Genomic DNA, 20859 nt, shown 5'->3' with positions numbered 1-20859 from the left:
CGTCAGTAGTTTACGAGTTATTGACGAAAAACTGTTTTTTCGTTTTTCGTAAATAACTCGTAAACTATTAACGCTAGCGCAAACTTTTTATATGGAAATTGTAGATCTCGTCGAGCTCTACAAGAAAGGTCCTATGCAATTTTTCCGTATCTCCCACGGTTTAGAAGTTATTCACAAAAAACGAAAATTTCGAGAAATTTGAAGGGGTACCCCTTGGAAAAATCTCGGAAAAATCGAAAATTTTTTTTTTGCGGAATTTCGACAAATGCTTCGAATATAAGTCGTAGGTGATACTATTACCTACAACAAACGTCATATACAATTTTTTCCAGCTCGAATACTCTTATTTTTCATCAATAATTGCGTTCATCGTCAGCTACTCTTCAGCAATCACTCCTCTGTGTTACTACATAAAATTTTGTACAGAATTTTTCAAGTATTTCGACTACTCATCAAAGTAATACAATTTTGCCATAGTGACCTCCTTTTCAAGCTACCAACACTCGACTCAATGAAACAGATTCCTCTCAATCACTTGAAAGACTTTCACAATCGAAACACTATAAATAAATACAAACATTTAACATGATTCAGAATTAAAAATAATCTACAGATCACACAGATCCCATTATAAGAAGAATTCTAAACCGATTTACAATAATATAATCAATTTTAACACTGACTACAAAAATCTTCTAATAAAACCAAAAGGGAATCTGTGCTTTCTATGTATAGAACGTTCGTATTACTTGATAGAAAAAGTCGTTTGGAATACTCGAGACTGAAATCGAACGTCGAACTTCGTCGCGCGAGTGAACAATGCCGATTGAAAGAACGATTCTAAACCTAGAGAACAAAACAACTGCAACCGTTTCCAATATACCAAACAATGACGTTCGAATTCAACAGCGAAGCGTACGATTTTTCCCAGGTGAAAGAGAAGAACGGGGCGGAGGAGAAACCGAAGAAGGGATTAACAATGCGTAATGCGAGAGCGCGGGTCTGCTGAACTAAACGTGAGTAAAAGAAAATCGCACGCACGTGAATAGTCAAACGTTCCTTAAATAAAATCCTACGCGAAATATTTTATTTTTAAAACGGAGCACGTTTCGCCGAATTATTTAATAGTTGCAACTGTATTTTAGCGAGGTGTACGGTCGAGCCGGGTCATGACCCGACGACCCATCCGCGCCCGATATCTGGGCCACACTTGAATTTTAATCCACGCTGCAATTGCCGCGGCGGCGGCGGCGCTCGATTAGCTTCTACTCCGGGTTTACCGAGCTTTAACTTTTCCTACGTAGTCTGCTTAACTGCTGAAAACGATGGCTTGTCCGAATTTTATCGTCCCACGATCAATACCCGGGTTGATCAATAACAGAAATGAAAATAGCTGCAGAATCCTTTTTTTATTTCATGCAACGTTCATTCGACCTGAAAACAAGATGAGCTGTTTAATAGGAACTTTGTTCAATATTTAGATTTTATAATAAGTGAACAGTATGAAAATTGCTTGAAGCAAAAGAAATATTCAATTGTTTCAAATCCGAGATAGTGTTGTCTGTGTTCTAGCAGGGAACGATTAGAGTATCACAATTGCTGTGTCGATCACCGGAAAATGAACGTGGGACGGATTTCTAGCTTTGAACAGAGAGCTCACCCCAGCCACGTAATTAGTGTACGCATCCTTGCCACCCTTCTAATCAATTACTACCCTTGACCGAAACCGTGTCCTTCGTCTCGAGATAATTACTTCAGCCGATGCAAACACGTTCGTTCATGGAGAATCGCTTTTAAGACAATTCAATCATATAAAAATACAAGTTAACACTTCTGAACATTCCCAAACGAGCTGAGCAATCCTGATTTCTTAAAATATAAACGAAGACAAGTGTTTCTGAACTGATTCAGCCACAGGGAGAAGAGGACAGAAGCCAAGGTGAAACATGGGGGTGTACGTGCTGGGGCTGGTCGGCGTTATCCTTTTTTACATAGCAGTACTGGTAGTCGGGATTTGGGCAGGCGCTACGAAGAAGAAAAAGGCACGCGATGGACAGGAGTCTATTATCCTGGCTAATCGCAACCTAGGCCCTGTCCTCGGAATCTTCACTCTCGTCGGTAAGTCTCATCAAAACTAAATTCCAATTACCAAATAATTAAATCTGTGACTTTTACATACAACAATTGCACGATTAAAAATTAGTTCAAGTGATCAGAGGTGATTGAGTCGAGCTACCCTTATGAACGGCGTTAAAAAAGAAGGTCTTTCGTTGCAAAACCAATTTGGCCGACCCAAATCCTCGCGGCTGACCGAACGTTAGAACAATCGGCGACCGCAGAAACGCGTGCGAATCCCCTTTCCATCGTTTCCCTCCCGGCATTCACTCGGCACGTCGAGAACCCGGGAGAGAGAGAGAAAGAGAGCATAATACGGACAGTTATAGTCGAGCGGTGCATTTTCCGTGGCATATTTCCATTTTCCCTACCGTTCATTAAGCTAATGGAGGGATGCAAAAATCATTGCCGCGGATATGGAACGCGTTTCAATATTTATGCATCCCCGAAACATTCCGGGCAATTAGAATTAACGGAGCGACGATTCTGACATTAAATTTTCTAAACGAGGAGTTTCGATCACAGATCACTGAGTAACATTTACCCAGTGAAAGAGCGATTACTCGGTTGATTAATCGAGAGGAACAACTTTGTTTCTATGCAGCCACGTGGGTCGGAGGAGCCTACGTGAACGGCACCGCGGAGGTGATGTTTACCAGAGGACTGGCCTGGTGTCAAGTGCCCTTCGGCTACAGCCTCAGTCTACTGTTTGGTACGAACATTTTTTTTCAAAACCGAATCCACTAAATATATTGATTGAAACGATAAAAGAACTCGTTCTATGGAGCATCGATTCTCCCTTCCTAAAATCCTGGCATTTCCTACCGAATAGTCGAGTGGATCGACATTCTATTCACAAGCATTGACAATGACACTTAACTGCACACATGCCTGTTATCTACGTGTAGCCTTAACCCTTTAACTAGGGAGAACGGAAGCGGGCGAATCGATGGGGTAGCGATCAAGTGGTCAAGGCCGAGGACTGCCTTTTATATCCATTTACATCTGCCCCAATTTATTTATCGTGCAAATCAAATTTAATCATTGGATTTAATTTTATGATTCTTATCGAAATTCTAAGTAAACTAGAGACTAATAAATCTTGATTATTAAATCAAAAGGACGTTTTTACTGAAACGTTAGTACAATTTCGATTAGCCATCAATCAGTTTCATTTATTTGGATGGCTACGCGCGAACCGAATTTTTCATCTACTCGAAGCTAATGGATATCCCTTTTCGTTAACGATCCCCCCTTCGGCTCCTCCACTTCTCGCTCCTGTCTGATCCCGAATTTGATAGAACTGCAATTAATCGCGGTTATACATTCGTAACGAAGTTTGCGTTTCACTTAACCGAGGACCACCTAATTAAAACTGCATGTCGATTCACTCGGCTTTTAACGATTTCCGTTTCAATTGATCGCACGTTTTCAATAGTAATTCCGAGCTCATTCATTATTATCGCGATTAAAAATCCAAGTAGATAACGTACAGAGCTCGTGGGTTCGTTTCAACAGAGATAATTACCAGCTTGAAAATTAGTAGACATGCTCCGTGATTACGCGAGTTGTTGAGGTGAAAAAATGAAAATTCAGGTGCCGTGTTGTTCGTGAGGCCGATGAGGAAAGCTGAATATATGACGATGTTGGACCCGTTTCAAGAGAGGTACGGGTCAGGGGTCGGAGGACTGCTCTTCCTTCCTGCGCTCTGCGGTGATCTGTTCTGGTGCGCTGGTATATTGAAGGCTTTGGGCAGCTCGTTGGCGGTGGTGGCTGGCGTCGATCCGGACGTCAGCATGATCGCCTCTGCGCTCTTGGCAGCCGTGTGAGTACCCGTTGCATAAGTATCTTCAATATTCCCGTATTTAAAAATCTGCAGAAATTTCAATCTTTAATTTCACCTTCCCCGTAAAACTCGAAATCAAGATTCTGTTCCTACTTGAAAGTCCAAGAGGATTTCTGTATGTATGAATCGTGCAGGTACACGGTTTTCGGTGGGCTGTACTCGGTGGCTTGTACGGACGCGTTGCAGTTGGCTTGCATCGCGATCGGTTTAGGAGTAGCTGCGCCGTTCTCGGTGTTCCACCCGGCGGTCTCCTTCGAGAAGAACCTTGCTCCGCAGGAATGGTTGGGCGAGATCAAGAACGAAGACCTGGGAGAGTGGGTGGACAACATGCTGGTGTTGATATTCGGCGGTATACCTTGGCAGGTATTGAATATTCATGGGCTTGGTTTTAATATCGGTGCTCGATATGCAAATCTTGTTTGGTTCTAACGAGCAGCTTGCAATTCGGGGCAAACGAGTTTTCAAAACTGCACGAGAAAAGATTTGTTTAACTTTCGTCCATTTTAAATCCAGGGCTACTTCCAAAGGATTCTCAGCATGAGGACCACGAAGATGACCACGGCTATATCGATTGGGTCGATGTTCTGCTGTATGATACTGGCACTTCCCTCGATGCTGATCGGCGTGGTCGCTCGTGCCACCGACTGGTCCTCCATAGAAGGTTTCAACAGGAGCCTGATTGCGTACGACGGGAATGCGGCGTTACCAATAGTGCTCCGATACCTGACGCCTGAATGGGTCGCCTTTGTCGGTGAGTCGTACTACTTGGAATTAACAGAATCGATCCGCTGTTCAGATTCCCATCCTTATTAAATCTTGATTTGTTATTCTGTTTAATTGAACAATGCTAAATAATTGCTGACTCTTGTAAATCTTGCAAAGACAGCATTTTCATACTAACAACCCCATCTGTGACCCTCTTTCACCCTCGAGATAAGCACACTCGCTGTTTCACACGGCTAGTAACATTAGTCACTTAAGAAACCGCGAAACAGGTCGAGTGTCTATAAAGAATAAGATTGAAGAACTCTCTCTGTGCTTCCTCCGCAATTTCTTATCGACTAAGAGACTAGTGACACTAATCCTTATCTGTCCTCGTTTCGGGAGGGACTATTTTATTAATTACGATTATCGATCGATGCACAGGTTTAGGTGCGATCTCTGCTGCGGTGATGTCGTCAGCGGATTCGAGTATACTGGCTAGCAGTTCGATGTTCTCGAGGAACGTTTACAGACTGACCCTCAGGCCAAAGGTAAATCGCAAGCGATAAACGATGTTTAACGAATTCAATTGCTCCGTCTCGTCTTAGGCATCGGAGAGAGAACTCAAATGGATTCTGCAAATATCGATAATCATTTTCACGACCCTGGCAACGGGGATCGCGCTGACAGTGGACAGCGTTTATTACCTCTCGTGAGTACATCCGTAAAAGAATCTAAATAAAAATCAGATTCGAATCGATTCTCCTTTTACAGAATCTTGTGTTCTGATCTCGTGTACGTGGTACTCTTCCCTCTGCTGTTGACCGTCGTCCACTGGCCTTCGTTGGTCGACACGTACGGGTGTATAGCAGGCTACGTCGTGGCGATCGTTCTACGTCTTTGCGGTAAGAACATCTTTCAATTCGATTTCCTGTTCCTCCTTTAATTCCCATATCTTCCAGGTGGTGAAAAAGGACTGGGTATGCCGGCGTTGATCGAGTATCCATTCTTCGACGCGGAGACTCAATCGCAGAAGTTCCCGTTCCGTACTGGGACGATGATCGCGACTCTCCTCGCTCAATTAATCACAAGTTTCTTCACGAGGAACCTCCTCGGCAAGGGCTACTTCCCACGATGCTGCGACGTCCTCAGCGTCTATTCTCCTGGCAAGTCGAAGGACCAAGGAGTCGTGCAAAGCAGCTCCGGCGCCGCTCTGATGGACACATCCTCTGTCAATGTAAATATGATTCTTTCAAAATCGATTCTAATAATTTTAAGAAACTTAAACACATGAACATTTTCCAACTGTTTAGAAATCCACTTCAGGGATGGACTCGGTCGACGGTATCGGTACAGGTAGCTACGAAGACGATCGCACGATTACTAATTCACTCGAAGACATGACTGAAAGAACCGAGCACGTGAACAATACAATGACCGGTGATCCATACGAAAAAGACTCGTGCAAGATGAACAACGTGCCGGCGGTTCAAAAAGCTAATCAGAGCCTGCAGCACCTGCAGACGTTGAGGAATTCTACAATCGGTGGCAGACACACGCCTACGCCTAGTCAATACGCTTCTATACAAAGTAACGAAGTGTCCAGAGGGCAGATATTGGCCGTGAGGAACCTGAGGGGTTCCGTGGGTCAAATACTACTGCCGACCGGTAACAGTATAGTGAACGTTCAAACGAATTCTACGGTGGCCACGCCGGTGACGCCGGGGCCTCACTACGCTAAACCCATCGAGGGGTCTTTTGCAAACGAGAAGATGAAGGAAAACGAGAGGCACACAGAATTTCAAACAGTCCCGGACAACATGTTGACTACAATAAATGCTAAGAAGAACGTGAAAGGTGTGAAGCTAGTCGGTATGGAGGGTGGCACTCTGAGAAGACCGTCGCTGCAGGTGAGCGACGACACTCCTTTATAAATTCTAATTAATTATTATATGATTTGTACCGTTTTATTTTAATTAAACGATTTTCATTTGAACCAGCTTATTTTAAGTTCTCCCTTATTCCACTGTTTCCTGTACTGTTCCATTTTTAATTAAATCAGATCAGGTCTGTTGGTTTTATTTGATTTTCGTTCTAAAAGACTGAGGTTTGATCCGAGGTGTGTGTAGGGCACGTTTTCACCGACTCCATCGGTGGAGCTCGTGCACATCTTGGACAGGAGACAAAGCAGCGGTTCTTATGGACCCGGATCTTTGTCCCCTGTTCCTATGGGAGTCGAGGCGTGTAAGACTCACGGGACCGCGTTAGAGGGTCAAGGTGGAAACGAGAATTGCAGGATCAAGAGGGGCATCGTCAGGCATCACAGGTATTTATCAACTACTCGTTCTCGGAGAGCTCTACGATTGTTCATTGAAACTTGTGCAGTTTCAACGACACGGGGGACAGAGCACTGACCACCCTGGCCAGGCAACCGATGTACCCTTCGATGCCCCTACGACCCGAGGACTGTCGCATGACCCTCGTGAAGAAAGACAGGAGAACCTCGACGATCGCTCGGCACGGTTCTGTGACGACCGAGAAGGAACTGAGCGGTTGTACCACCGGGTTGGTGGTCTGCAGTCCTACTTACAACATGTACAGCTCGGCAGTGAAGAACTCCAATTACTTCGTCACCGACGACGAGGCAGTTAGCAGGTTTTAAAAAGCTTAGCAGTTTCATACCGACGACCTAATTATTAACAATGACAGACTTGAATCGTTCGGACGATTGTTTATACAGAGTCTGATTCGTTTAATCATTTGGTAACACGAAACTGCTGAGTTTTAAGGATTTAAATAAGGACAATCGAATCATCCGTCGGTCCATTCTTTTCTCCCCACGAGTACAACTCGACCACTGCCCGATCTTTCTTAGGGAAACGTTTTTCTATCGGAGATTCCTGGACCAGTTCGCTTCTCGAAACGATCCTCTTGGTTCTGGAATTGCCAAGGTTTTAGTTAGACTCGAAACTCGTAGGCATTAGATAAACATAAACGCAGTCAAACCTTGTAAAATAATCTAGCTAATTGGAAAAGTTTCTAAAGATGACTCAAGCCTGTCGTACTTAAATTCTCAGATTTCTAAAATAACCACCTTTCGACTTTACTCTTTACTACAAACGTTCGCATTTTTAAGAAGTTTACTATAAAAAGTCAAGAGATATTTTTGAAACTGAATATTCGACAAAAACATTTTTTAAGCAAGTATAAACGAAATTGGAACAGAAGAACTTTGGGCAGCAAACATTACAATTAGAGTTCCAAACGCAATAATAGAATTAACGTAAACGTTTTGGCTACCGGATTAAAACTGTATCTTCCTGAATCTGTTCGTCCTCCCTACTTGGAGTCAAGCATCAAAACGACCTTTGCCCGCGTCTTTAAGAGCTGAGAGTATTTTTGGTACGACGAGGAAACTTCGTGGAAGAATACGGTTCTAGTCGTTTTCTAAATAGTACTTAGCCACCCATTACAGACTGATTCGAGAACTAGAGGACCCAATTTCAAGTTAAGTTTTATATACAAAACGAAAAAAAATCGAAGGGACAGTCATCTTTTTTCCATATAACATCGTGTAGATAAATCGAGGACCCTTGGCCAGTTCGCGTATAAACGCACCATTAAATAATTAAGGATTAATTAAAAAAGAAACTAGATTTTAGCTGATGAGAATTGATGCACCAGTTTTAAAGTCCAGAAAGAAATGAAGAGTGAGAAATGAAAAGCAGCAGCAGCATCAACTTTGTTATGGGGTCTCAGATTCGTTTCCTGTTCGAGGATATCCATTCTGAATCCAAATCTGTTTCACTGAATCTGTGTTTTAAATAATTCATTTTCAGTCAAACGGATGTGTGATTAAAATAAATTCTAACAAAAGTTGGAACTCACGTTTGGGAAACAGGAATTATTTCCCTGGACTGGAAACGTTTCATTGGACTAGCTAAAGTGAAAAGGTTTGCTCAACCTGGCTCTCGAGGTTAGGCTGCTGGATATAGAACGTCCAATCTATTGCAAATGAAAATATTCCGACGACGAAAAATAATAACGATATTTTTCCACCGATTATACGATTAGGTCTCGTAGGGTTAATTAATACAATTGTAAAACGGTAGTTGTACGATATATACACGCACACACGCAGACACAACGTACGGAGGTAATTCTCAACGTTAATTCATAGAGAATCACGATTTATAGGTGATACCTCCGTTGGCTCAATAATTTATAGTGAAACAGTAGATAAACACACGTTTCTAACCTATTAAATAATACACTCACGTTCTACTATTTTTCTTACGAAACGTTCTCATCATCGGTGATAATTCATCTCATTTTTCTTATCAAATGAAACATTTTACATTCGGTTTTCAATAGAGAAATAATTCATTTAATTTACAGTTCATGATCAGTTCTAATTGAGATTCTAAATAGGGAAGTAGTACAAGTCGACCGCTGGTCAGACGCTGAGCAAAAACTGTACCTAATGACAAACTTCAAGCTTTTAACTTTACCAAATTAAAAATTCTGTCTGAAATCTCAATTAGAATTTTGTATCACTTCGTCAAATGTTCCCTATTTATTTGTCACACGTACATTAAACGAAAACCGTTCTAAGGAATCGGTAAATAGGGGTAAACGTCGAAGACCTATATCAGTATTATTAAAACATACGCAAAAGGATTCGATTTGAATTAAAAATCGATTCCTGGAGGACGACCAGCCTCGTGAAAGACCAACGCGGTCTTTCATAACGATACTTAATTGTTACAGTAGGATTATTCATAGTTACTGCTTCCATTATGTATTCACAATTTTCCAATAATTTTATGCATCCGAATTATTCTACAATTTCCACAGCAATTGCCATAACCAGATAGAACGAATTAACGATAATTTTTACAGTGCAAGAAATATTAAAACATTCTTTCGTACATGAAACAATTCTCGACTTTAATAATTTATTTGTCGGACGTTAAAAGGAATCTACACTAATTTCGATGGGATCTGTGAATACATAATTGGAACGGAAAAATATAGCCTTCCTCTTCCGTTCGAGTATAACGTAATCGTAATGTAACTTTATATTACCGTAATGTACGACGTACGCAGTATAACACGAGTACGAGAACAGTTCTGTTAGCTTTCGAATCGAAACACAACGGACGATTGTGTTGAAACGTGAATTACGTGCCAAATTCTAGGTTTAACGAAGGTGTAACGAACGATTTACACCTCGCGATAGCGATAACACGAGCAATTATATTTGTCTTGCCTTAAACGTAAGGACCGTTCATTACTATAAGGAGACTCGCGATTACATCCGAACCGAGCTAATTCATATGACTTAATTTCTAAACAAAACGTTCACGCAAGATTTCGTACGAACGATTTTTATTCGCTTGCCGTGCAACTCTTTGAAGCATCTTCGTATACAATAAGAATAAACACCTGTTTGAGTCTCGCACTTTAAATTACCATTACAGGTGGCACATCTCGCATAAAACATCGCAGTTCAATGATATAATAACGAAACATGCGTAAATACCTTGATTACTTGATTATTTGAAGATTTTCGGCACGCAGCACGACGACGGAGCACCGGCAGCACGAGCGACGCCATCTTGACTATGGAAGGATCCTCCGGTCACGTGATTCTCGGCTCGGCGACGCCATCTTGACTAACGAAGGATCCTCCGGTCACGTGATCTTCGGTTCGGCGACGCGTGCGCGCGGTTAATTTGAATCGAATTAAAATTAATTATAATTAAAATACGAAGATTAATGATTCTCCTCTCGTGTTTAGGTATTAAAATTGATTGAAATCGGGACATGCTTCAAAGAGTTAATTGTACGAACGAACTTTCGTTTACGAACGATGGAGAATCTTAATTATTGTTCTTTATTTAATTTCGAAGAATTAATAAAGAACGAAAAGCTCGGAATGTTAGGAACGTCAGATTCTAATTAATCTTACGATTAGTATAATAAATAAGCGCCACAGACATTTCGTCCCCGCAGTGTAAATTTTACAAGCTGTTGAAAAGATTTTTAAACGAACGTAGCAGCTGCTCTTTCCAATTGTTTGTAAGATTGCCCTGTTACTCTATTTCTATCGACGGAGATCGACAGTCATTGTAAAAAAGAAGAGAGAAGCTCAAAGTGCCGAATAAAGGAAATCAGCATAATGTATATACATACTAATAGTTTATTGATCGTACAATTCTGTATTCCTTTCTTTAACTGCAGTCTATTATGAAAATCTAAAGTAAAAAAATCGAAGGAATTAAGGCAGACTTAATCCTATTTTCTTCATTTAGATTTTTCATCACGTTCACTCATTCCTACTACAATCAACTTTTGTTTCTTTAATAAATGAAATTGAGATTACAAAAATATGTTAGTATCTTACTCTTAGACTAATACTTCAACTTTAAACAGTTCTCTTTGTCTTCTATACTCCGAGCTCGTATTATCATATATATTTATGCAATTATAATCAATAACTCGCATTTTAATTAATTAGCAAATTGTTCAATAATTATACAATTAGTCGCATATGAAATGTAGCCGTTCTCCGTTATTAAACGAAGGACCTTTGTTCGTTAAAAATACTGATACAACAATATTTGAAAAACAGTGCTGCTTTTCATGTAACAATTTAATATTCTAACTTGGATAGAAATTCTTGAACAACGTTTACATTTAATATAAGACGGGGTGAATCGTGCGGCTTGTTCGATAGTTTGATCTATGCAAATATTTTTGCCTGTTCTATGAGCCTCTGATAACATCTTACTTGGTGTTCAAATGTTTAACTTGATGAACAAGCAATTCGTTGTAATGGTAAAAACGTTCGTTACAGACTGTGCATATAAAATTATGGTCAGAGTTGACGTGCGCTTGTAACAGACTCTCGGAACCGAAGGATTTGGAGCAATGGGTGCAGACAAATCTCGTTGGTCGGAGTCTGACTTCGTAGGTGATCACGGCCTCCCCGTTAGGTATCTGATCCCTCCTTACTTGGCACACGTTGTTCGAACAAATCACCACGTTCTACAAATATAATAATTAGAAAACGTCGAATCGTCTATCCCTTAAGCGGGGAAATGATCGCTCGAGGCAGTTCGTTCTCGCTCAGTCTTTCATCATTCGTTTTGTTCTTCTACAGCCAATTGTTCCTTCTTGTCTACCAAATTTTTATATCAAGTATCATATTTTTAATTTCATCTATGGCAAGCACGCGTGTTCACGAAACTTCCTCGCATAAGGAGTCGATTGAAAAGCCAGAACTATCATAATATCTTACGTAATTAATTAATTGATCGATGAAACAAATCTAATAAAATAAAATCAATGAGATCACGTTCATGGCTTTGGTATTGTGTCAATGTCCGTCGGAGGCCACCAAACTACCTGTGACTGTTGCACGTACGGTGTCCGGATAATCGTCATCGGATTCGGATGAACTTGCTGCTGAAACAGTTGTTGCTGCGGTGCCGAATGCACAATTCCAAAAGTAGACATGTTCTGCATGCTGGTCGCAGCGGGTGGATTAATCACTATCGACATCCCGCCGTTCGTGTTGCCCACAGTCTTGTAATAAACCGCGTCTGGTGGTTGATTAGGTATTTGTTGGTAGTTTTGTTTCATCATCTCGCTCGTACCTCTGCCACTTGCATAGGTGTTAACATACGAAGCATTCTGTCCCTGCGATTGACTCGGCTGTGGTGGTTTATTATAACTAGGAGGGATGTTTCCGCGTTCCGGTTGAGTCTGAGTCCGGTTCTGAGGGTATCTCACTTTGCAAGACGCTTCGGTACCTGGATTGTCGTGTTTCACGCAGTCCGACTCGTTCACAGAACAGAAATCGCAGAATTTACATTTGAACTTTGTCTGATTATCGTTCGGGTCTATTATAAAACCGAAACTGGCCATTAATCGTTTACGTTCGTCCGGAGGTAGAGACGACGGCATCATTCGAAACTTGTACATCGTGCCATCGGTTTTCAAAACGGCAGTCCTCGGCACAGCTTTGCTCTTCCGAACGATATTGTTGTAAGGCAAATTTTTATGAAAACCGACCGGTGAGTTCGACGAAGAGGCTTGTTGCTCTGTGTTATTATTCTGAGTAGATAGATTGATCGCGGAATCGGCCACAGTTTGATCTCCCGGTTGGGAGTTTTGAATAACCGGTGAATGTCGCTGCAGATGTTCCGTCCTTAACGGTATCTCTTTACAAACGCCAGATTGTTTCACTAGCAGCTGCAATTTGAATTCATTCTGACTCGAGTCCTGAAGTATATCCTTCGCAACGATTCCAATTAAATTATTCAATTGTACGTTTCCTTGATCATTCGCACTTTCGTGATGCTTCTCGTGATTCGATAATTCACTGACGCTCTCGAACGAGCAACCACAAGTTTTGCAGATGTACGCAGTTCCGGTGAGTTCCTGCAAAGTTTTAACTCGTAAGAAACCTTGCCTAGGCTTCGGTTGGCTCTCCTGTCTTTCCATAGAATTAGATTCGCTTTCTTCTACGTTCTGAGGTGGTTCCTGCAGACTGGGACCACTGGCCTTTTGCTGTTTTTCGATTGCCTCGTCTTCTTTCGTTAAATCAATTATTAATTTAGTCTCTTCTATTTGGTCCTCTTTATCTTCGTTGATTTCTGTTCTATTTTTCAATGATTTCTCTTGTGTCGAGTCCTTCTGTACAACGTTACAAGAACTGCTGCATGCCTCTAGATCTGGAGAGTCCTCTCCACTAGAAATATTGATGCAAGACATAGGTGGATCGTTCTCGTCAATCGGAATGTCACTATGACCAGTCATGTGTTCCTCGAACTTCTCCAACGAGTCAAACCCTATACAGCAAATCTCACAAATATGATTCATGTTCGTGTAATGAACCGTACATAGTACATTTTCAATTTTGTGTACCTTGGCATGTTCGGCGAACAGATTTAAATTGTCTTTGAATTCGGCTTTGCATTGAGCACAGGTGAACGTAGTGTGGGTCGCGAGATGTTTTAACCAGTGATTATCGAACTCGCTCAAGTTCGTTAACGTTTCTTTACAAATCTCGCAAACAATCGTTGACCCGTTGTCGGTCAATTGAGGCTCGCCGCAGAAATGATGTTTGTTCCTTACGTGTTTATAAAATTCCGACTTCTCGCTATAAGATACGTCGCACAAATCGCATAATATCTCTATACTCGTATTAATAACTTTGTTGCAGTTTTCTAAGTGTTTGTTCAACTCTCGGTCGGTGGCAAACACGTCTTTACATTTGGGGCACAGGTACTCAGCTACAGTGATGTATCCGTCGACGAGTAGATTCTTAAACGACGGCAGTCTTACTATAGATTCATCCGGGAACGATTGCTCGTCCGCCACCCAGTAAGGATTCCTCATATGACTTGACCAGTGGGTGTAGAAAAGCGAGCCGATCCCGAAGAACATCACCTTGCAAATGTTACAACGGAAATTAGTAGTGCACGTCGTTTTACTGGAACGTGCGTGCATCTCTAAGTGATGTTGCACGTTTTGTACGCAACTGAATACTTTGCCGCAGGTAGAACATAATAAACGCGGGGATTGGTTGCTCTTCGTCGGGCTGCAGGCTGTGTACTGATGATGCCTGAAATGCTTGTTAAAGCACTTCATGGTTCTGAACAATCTTCTGCAGATATGGCACAGGAGAACTATTTCGATTTCTAAATCAGTTATATTTGGATTATATTTGTTGTGACATTCACAGATTGTCAACTTCTTTCTACTCGTTTCAGGTTCCTTCGACGGTGTTTGTTCAACGGTGTTACTAATTTTAATAGGAGTTACGTCAGATTTCTTGCTTGATTGTTGTACTTCTTTTTCGACTGAATTCGCTTCTGATTGTCCAGATTTCTTAGGTGTTTCTGCTGTGTGTATGTCTCCCTGGTTTAACGATTCTAAATCTTCTTTACGGGTTTCCAATCCCTGGTGATCAGTCTTCGGCGACGATATTTTATTCTGTACACTCTTGCAGTGTTCTGTTGATTTAATTTCGTCAGATTTACCAGCAGTTTTGTTTAATTCTTCTTCCTTCTGAGGAATCGTCTCCGATGTGGAAGGCTTCGACGACGAAGACGATCTTCTATTCTTCTTATCTTTCTTATCTTTTCGTTTAGTGTCCTTCAATTTCCCTTCAGCGCGTTTAAGGGCGTCCTGCAATTCAGTTTCTGTATGCAGGAAAATGTGCGCGGCCAGATCGACTCTGTTCAGGAAGACTTGAGAGCAGACGCCGCAAGTTTCGTTGGTTTGAACAGAAACTTTTTCTCTTTTTCTTTTATTTTCACTATCTGTTTTCTTTCGACTTCGTTCTTTCTTTGGAAGACTCTTCGTCTGTTGTTTCGTATTGCTTTTTGATTTCTTGCTATTGACCAAAGCTGATTCTGACGAGTCTTTGGATTCGGAAATCTCTCCACGTTCCGGCAGTTCTATCACCAGTGGCCGCTCTTCAGGTATGTCTAAACAGTCGACGTTCGGTGGGTCAGCGGTTGTAGTATTATTTTTATTACTATGCACAGCTAAATGTTTCTGTAAAGTTGCAAAGTCTGAGTAAGTCGTATCACAGACGATACACCTGTAAGGTTTACTGTCTTTCTCATCCGTAGGTTTCTTCTTAATCGAAGTTATTGGTAGATTAGAATCAGAATTTGTAGACGGATTAGCAGGAACCGGTTGCAGTCTACATGTTTGCGATTTAGACAAACTCGCCTCTTGTTCATCGATACGAGGATCCGGAGTGGCGATGGCCTCTGTCTTTTCTTTCACCCTTTTAAGTGTCGTTTCTTTCACCTTTTCAGGTGACGAGACTCCGGAAGGTAACGACGGAACGTCGGCAGTGAATGATGAATGATGATCGCTCGATCTCTGCTTTGGTTCTTCTTCTTTCTGGAATTCTGTTGTGAGATCGCGAACAGCTTTCTGAACCTCCGTGTGACTCGTTTCCTGTACAGCGTTCCGTATCGACTTTGGAGGAGTTCTGTAGGAAGAATTGGGTGACTGACTATTAATCATAGATTTCTCGTCTGAAGTTCTGCAAACCCGTGCAGCTGAATTCAGTTGTTCGTCATTGCTGAAGCTGGAAACTCTTGGAAAAGCCACTGGAACAGTCGTTGTCATATCCATAGGTATGTCATGTTTAACAACATCTATTTCAGTGATGAGAGGTCGTGATAAAGAATTTACATTCGTATACTCTTTAATTACCTCCTCGACTTCCCTCGCTGAATACTTATTACCAAAATCCTTTAAACAATCGAATCTTATTAGAAGGACTTTCAGATCTTTAAAAATATCATATTTATTTTCAATATCATCCGAAGGGAAAAATATCTCGTCAAGATTACTCACTACATTTAATTCATCGTTGTCTTTTATTCCCATCAAAACGGTATCTCGAGAATCATCTTCTTCTAAACACATGGAAGTATCTCTGTTGCTCTGAGATTCTTCATTCACGCGCGACTCTCCGTTTATAATAAAAGTTTCGCTCGACGCGTTTAAATTCTCTGATATACTCAAATCTTTGCTCGCATTTAATGATTCATTTAATGCACACGTTGCTGTTGATTTATCTGTTTCTGAATTCATTTCTTCTGACGTGTCTGAATTTATTCTCATCCTCTTTGGTCTCGATCTGCCTAAACTCGTATCATTATCGTCAGAATCTTTGTTCCTTTTCTTGAAACTGCAAACGATGTCGTTTTCATCAGAATCTGAATGATTCTCAACGTTTTCTGCTTCTGGCTTCTCGTTCAGCTCGTCAGTGTTTAAATTTTCATCTTCAAATCTTTTGTCTGTTGGTTCGTCGATGCTCTGCGTTTCTACCAAAGTACCCAATGATTCTTGATGAATCCTCTTCTGGTTTGTTTCTATCGAAACGTCCAATGCTTCTTCCTGATGAATTCTGTCCTGGTCTGTCTCTGTTGTACTGATTAATGTTTCACATTCTTCCTGGTGAATCTTCTTCTGTTCTGCCTCTGTCGTACCGTCTACTGGCTTTTCTTGAATTCTTTTTCGTTCTCCATTGGCAGAGGCTCTCGCAAGGGACTGAGCTATTTTATAAAACACTTCGTCTATCCTATGCAATTTTATATAAGGCTGATTCTCTTCTTTTAGTAAACTATCAAGTTTATTAGGTGTCTGCTTGGTGGACGACTTTTTCGTAGAATGTTTCGGTCTTTTTCTTTTCGTTATTCTTGATCTATTTCGTGGTTTAAGCGGCGTTTTCTTCTCTGCCTTCAGCAGCTTTACGATGTTTACAGAAACCGGCTTGCATAGTAATCTATCTACTACTTCCATGTTATTACCCTGGCTAATCAAATTCATCGACTTTTTTAACGGGCAGTTTTTACTAACGATGCTATCCTCTCTATTTCTAGAAACCCCTCGCCGTAGGTTCGGTGTCATGGTGCCGAGTATTTCTGACGAACGAACGAATTGAAACAAAGGGAAGAAGTATTTTTAAAATCTGAATCCTGACAAGTCGTACGAATAATTACATACCTTATGTAAAACGATAATAAACGCTCGCTTATTTCAACGCAGTTAACGAATCATTGTCAGCTTACAAACGGAAAGATCCGTTGGTTTTTTTAGGTTATCGAACGATCATCTGTGAGCTTATTCGACTAAACGCAGAACAGTTTTCTATACAAATTATCGCACACGCCACTACTGTCCTGTTATTTCGCAGGATTTATATTCTTATCAATCACATTTCCACAGATGATATCAAATTAATTATATTCGTAATCATAACTATTCATAACTGTTACAACTGCTACGACGCTGGCGCCACGCGAACTTGCCGCCAATGGTCGCCATTTACATATGAGTCATATCTATCGTTGCCTCTTTAAATTATACTAACGTCACGTGATGTTGCGAGGCGCTCGTGGCGCCATCTAGCGTAATCGGCTCGAAATATACACTCTGTATTAGGCAAATATAAAGTGATAGGAGGTTCCACTAACTCCTCGTGTGACGTAAGCAACAGGAGTTAGTGGTGCTTCCTTTGATTCATATTCTCCTAATATGAGAAGCGTGATTGGTTAGGAATACAAAATGGCCAACGAAGTGAAGCGTCCGCGATTATATTCTGATTGGTTAGAAATCCAAAATGGCCAACGAATGGAATCGTCCGTGATTGGTTGTTCAAATGGATGCGCAAGGGCGTATACGCTGCTGCTGACGTCACACGAGGAGATAGTGGAACCTCCTATCACTTTATATTCGCCTAATACAGAGTGTATATTTCGAGCCGATTCCGCTAGATGGCGCCACGAGCGCCTCACAACATCACGTGACGTCAGTATAACTTAGAGAGGCAACATGCGGATTATCTGATATCAATCATTAGATCATCGAGGAATAATTAGAAAGAAACTCATTAAAAAAAAAATACATTAAACATATGAATTAAAAGAAGGCCTGTTTATGTTTAAATGAATGAACTCGTAAATAAATAAAAATTCTGATGATGAATTCTGCTTTCTTTTCATTTCTCCTCTCGTTACGATTAGAAATTCTAATGAAAATTGTATATTTACACATTGTATTTACATACCGCGGCTTTTGTCACGTCACATATATACATGTTATATACACGCATATATGTCTCTATGCATTCTATACATGTGTGTAGGTTAAGAGGGAGAGACAGCCTTCCCTGTGCCCGTGTTGTATACTGCAGAGAGCAGCCACGGTTTCTTTCACGGAAACTAAACAATGTCGATGATTCTAAACGATTCATCAGTGATCGTAAAACTTTCTATCAATCATTGACCGAGCAGAATGGGGAATTACGTGAGCAAGATCGCGTCGATGTCGAACAGTGCGATGCACTCGGTGTACCGTGGACGTAAACGAAAGTGTATAGAAGAGGATGATTTTGATTCGGACTCGGATTATATCGATCGCACCCTTCAAACACCAAAAAAGTACGAATATCCTTTGATTAAACAAATTTCTCTGTTAGAAATTATTAATAGGAGTCGCTGGTTAACCGTTTGCATCATCAGAATAAATAACTTCTAATTGACACACATTAACGTAGGGAGGCTGCCTCTAATGATTCGTTTTGCTTTTACAGAAGGAAATTATTAACAACGGCACAGTACATATACAAAACATTGTTCCAAGAAGAGAAAGGGAGTGACATAACGGTGATCATGTTAGGGAAAGCATGGAGATTGCATAAAGTTTACATCAGTCAGGTGGCAAGGCTTGTCTTATCTCAATAGTTCATATTCTGGATTCTATCATTTTAATATTATTTCTACAGAGCCCGTATTTCGCGAGTATGTTCTCCGGGTCTTGGAGAGAGGCAAACGAGACAGTGATCAGCGTAGAGATCGCAGATCCCAACATCACATTGGATTGTAAATAATTGAATTAGAAATCTGATCATTTTCTATGGTACTAAGAAATTAATTTAACTTCTCTTTATTCTTAGCTCTCCTCACGGTGTTCGGTTCTTTTTACCAAGACGAAGTCAGTTTGGAACCAAAGGACGTGATATCTATTCTGGCTACCTCCACGTTGTTCCAGTTGCAAGGCTTGATCGATCAGTGCACAGACATTATGGTCGAGACGACGAATATTAAAACAGTCGTTCCTTATTACAACGCCTCTGTATCGTACGGTGTGCCGGTGGTAAAAACTGCGGCCAAGAGATGGTTAGAAGTTAATCTATTAGGATATGGCTGGTTCCACTCGACGTTCTTAAAAGAGATCACGCCTGATTTAATGGCAGAGTTAATCGCTAGTCCAGATCTGATCGGTTTACAGACCGAGTTCTGCATATACATGATGTTACGCGTATGGTGAGTGGTACAAGTAAATATTTCTAACAATCACATAATCGATGTTCGTCTCCAGGCTGTTCGTTCACATTCACAATAAAGAGGAAACGCTTCAGATCGACGAGTACTTCAGAAATCACAAATGGACCAAACCGTTTCTCACCACGGAGGAAGGGAAAGAGTTCGCGGCGCCGTTTAAAGCGTTGAGAATGAAGTACCTTCTGTTGCACAATCTAGACGTGAAAATTTTGTACAGCGACAATTTAATACCGCACGAGTGGCTGCACGACGCGTATAAGGAACTCTGGTTACATTTACTGAGAATAGACGCGAACAAAGACCGAGGGTACGTCGTGAATGTCAATGCTATCGCTCGCTTACTATTCTGTTTGTTTCCTGTTTGATATTGCAGACCGAAACAGATGAGCGAAGAGGAATTTGCTAGGGAGTGTTTCCGTTGCGGTAGGTGCATCGAAAAAGCCGGCGAGCACATGTGGAGATGGACTGCATTTCACTTTGGCCTGGACCTGGTCGTCTGTTTAGACAGCACGACTCTCAGGATTAAAAGGAATCACAGATTGGACACGGACCACATAAAAGCCAATCACGACAAGCACAATATAATCTTGAAGTGAGTATCGAGCATTCTTAAAAATCATAGAATCGTAATTATAAGAGAGATCTTTTCAGGATAAGTTTAATATCACTGGATGAACAACGGCAAGTGAAACACGTCCAGAGCTCCGGTATGCTCAGGCTATCGCTTCATAAAAACGAAGAAGTAAGTGAATCGTTTTGATTGTTGACTTCTGTTCAACAACGATCGTTTCTGTTTTTTATTTCAGAAGCAGGTGATGTCCTTGGACAAACAGCTGACTTATCCTTTGTACATATCGGTGAACATGCAAGTAGTCACTCCGTTCGTGTCGACGGAAGAGGAGAAGTCAGCGGACATAGTCATATTCTCGGATACTTAGCGTCCGGGGTGTTGGCTAATCTCGAAACATTCAAACTGAACTCGACCATGTACGCTTATCTGATTGTGAGATAATAATCTGGCTGATTTTTTTTTTTTTTCTAAGTCCTATACTCGAACGATCAATTATTTTAATATAAATTTTGTTACTCGCCCAAGCGAATTTCTGATTAAAACGTATCTTTTTTTTAAGCTTCTAGTCGACTAAACGGAACGATAACTTTTAGTACTACAAACGCAGTTACTTACTTTTCTAACGTAACGACGTTGCGATTTTATTACTTACTGGCTGATTCAATCGGAGATTAAATTCGACTAGGAGGAATTTCTACGAGCCACAGTATTAACATCAATTGCTTTCACACTGTCGT

The 20859-nt window shown here is 41.0% G+C and overlaps 3 protein-coding genes and 1 long non-coding RNA gene across 9 annotated transcripts in view; 2 read left to right on the top strand and 2 right to left on the bottom strand.

Moving 5' to 3' along the window:
- The window catches only part of LOC113464339 (uncharacterized), a 21169-nt gene extending 10860 nt beyond the window's left edge, over window positions 1-10309 (bottom strand). For 2 of the 5 annotated variants that reach the window (XR_003389176.1, XR_003389171.1), the window contains exon 1: window positions 3644-3782. This is a non-coding gene — a long non-coding RNA (uncharacterized LOC113464339). Of the gene's footprint in view, window positions 1-1300; window positions 1435-3643; window positions 3783-10208 lie in introns of those variants that run through there. The other 3 variants (XR_003389173.1, XR_003389174.1, XR_003389172.1) reach the window with 3 other exon arrangements.
- Window positions 1-10852, top strand: part of LOC108625015 (high-affinity choline transporter 1) — a 13111-nt gene extending 2259 nt beyond the window's left edge. The window contains exons 2-14 of the mRNA XM_018024696.2: window positions 932-1016; window positions 1912-2118; window positions 2720-2827; window positions 3712-3940; window positions 4096-4324; window positions 4475-4712; window positions 5108-5214; window positions 5272-5375; window positions 5438-5568; window positions 5626-5900; window positions 5977-6573; window positions 6793-6989; window positions 7049-10852. Coding sequence (XP_017880185.1) covers window positions 1947-2118; window positions 2720-2827; window positions 3712-3940; window positions 4096-4324; window positions 4475-4712; window positions 5108-5214; window positions 5272-5375; window positions 5438-5568; window positions 5626-5900; window positions 5977-6573; window positions 6793-6989; window positions 7049-7325 — 2664 coding nt within the window. The 5' untranslated portion in view covers window positions 932-1016; window positions 1912-1946 and the 3' untranslated portion in view covers window positions 7326-10852. The remainder of the gene's footprint in view (window positions 1-931; window positions 1017-1911; window positions 2119-2719; window positions 2828-3711; window positions 3941-4095; window positions 4325-4474; window positions 4713-5107; window positions 5215-5271; window positions 5376-5437; window positions 5569-5625; window positions 5901-5976; window positions 6574-6792; window positions 6990-7048) is intronic.
- LOC108625014 (uncharacterized) lies at window positions 10851-17554 on the bottom strand. Of its 2 annotated transcripts, none has more exons than XM_018024695.2 (3): window positions 16058-17554; window positions 12077-15952; window positions 10851-11716 (listed from the first exon to the last, which is right to left on the bottom strand). In XM_018024695.2, exons 1-3 carry the CDS (start codon window positions 17114-17116, stop codon window positions 11456-11458), a joined length of 5196 nt encoding a protein of 1731 aa, XP_017880184.1. In that variant the 5' UTR covers window positions 17117-17554; the 3' UTR covers window positions 10851-11455. The 2 variants fall into 2 exon arrangements, with proteins under 2 accessions (XP_017880184.1, XP_017880183.1); XM_018024694.2 differs by having other exon boundaries at window positions 12077-17130; window positions 17213-17554.
- Window positions 17555-18365: 811 nt separating this feature from the next.
- gcl (germ cell-less) lies at window positions 18366-20853 on the top strand. The gene is made up of 8 exons (XM_018024644.2): window positions 18366-18648; window positions 18801-18924; window positions 18993-19089; window positions 19164-19533; window positions 19589-19858; window positions 19925-20143; window positions 20203-20293; window positions 20358-20853. The coding sequence occupies exons 1-8, from the start codon at window positions 18503-18505 to the stop codon at window positions 20487-20489; spliced, it is 1449 nt and encodes a 482-aa protein (XP_017880133.1). The 5' UTR covers window positions 18366-18502; the 3' UTR covers window positions 20490-20853.
- The last annotated feature ends 6 nt before the right edge of the window (window positions 20854-20859 follow it).

This window comes from Ceratina calcarata, unplaced genomic scaffold, assembly GCF_001652005.2.
Source record: "Ceratina calcarata isolate Rehan_Ccalc_2016 unplaced genomic scaffold, ASM165200v1 scaffold337.2, whole genome shotgun sequence".
Classification (NCBI taxonomy): Eukaryota; Metazoa; Arthropoda; class Insecta; order Hymenoptera; family Apidae; genus Ceratina; species Ceratina calcarata.
Note: the sequence above shows the minus strand (reverse complement) of the source record. Positions and strands in the feature narration are given on the sequence as shown.

Excerpts from the sequence above, each read along its gene's own strand:
- LOC108625014 (XM_018024694.2), bottom strand. The coding sequence starts at position 17,116 with ATGACACCGAACCTACGGCGAGGGGTTTCTAGAAATAGAGAGGATAGC. Across the intron at positions 11,717-12,076 it reads CGTACGTGCAACAGTCACAG|AACGTGGTGATTTGTTCGAA; the intron begins GTAGTTTGGTGG and ends TTATATTTGTAG.
- gcl (XM_018024644.2), top strand. The coding sequence starts at position 18,503 with ATGGGGAATTACGTGAGCAAGATCGCGTCGATGTCGAACAGTGCGATG. Across the intron at positions 18,649-18,800 it reads ACCCTTCAAACACCAAAAAA|AAGGAAATTATTAACAACGG; the intron begins GTACGAATATCC and ends TTGCTTTTACAG. Across the intron at positions 20,144-20,202 it reads AAGCACAATATAATCTTGAA|GATAAGTTTAATATCACTGG; the intron begins GTGAGTATCGAG and ends AGATCTTTTCAG.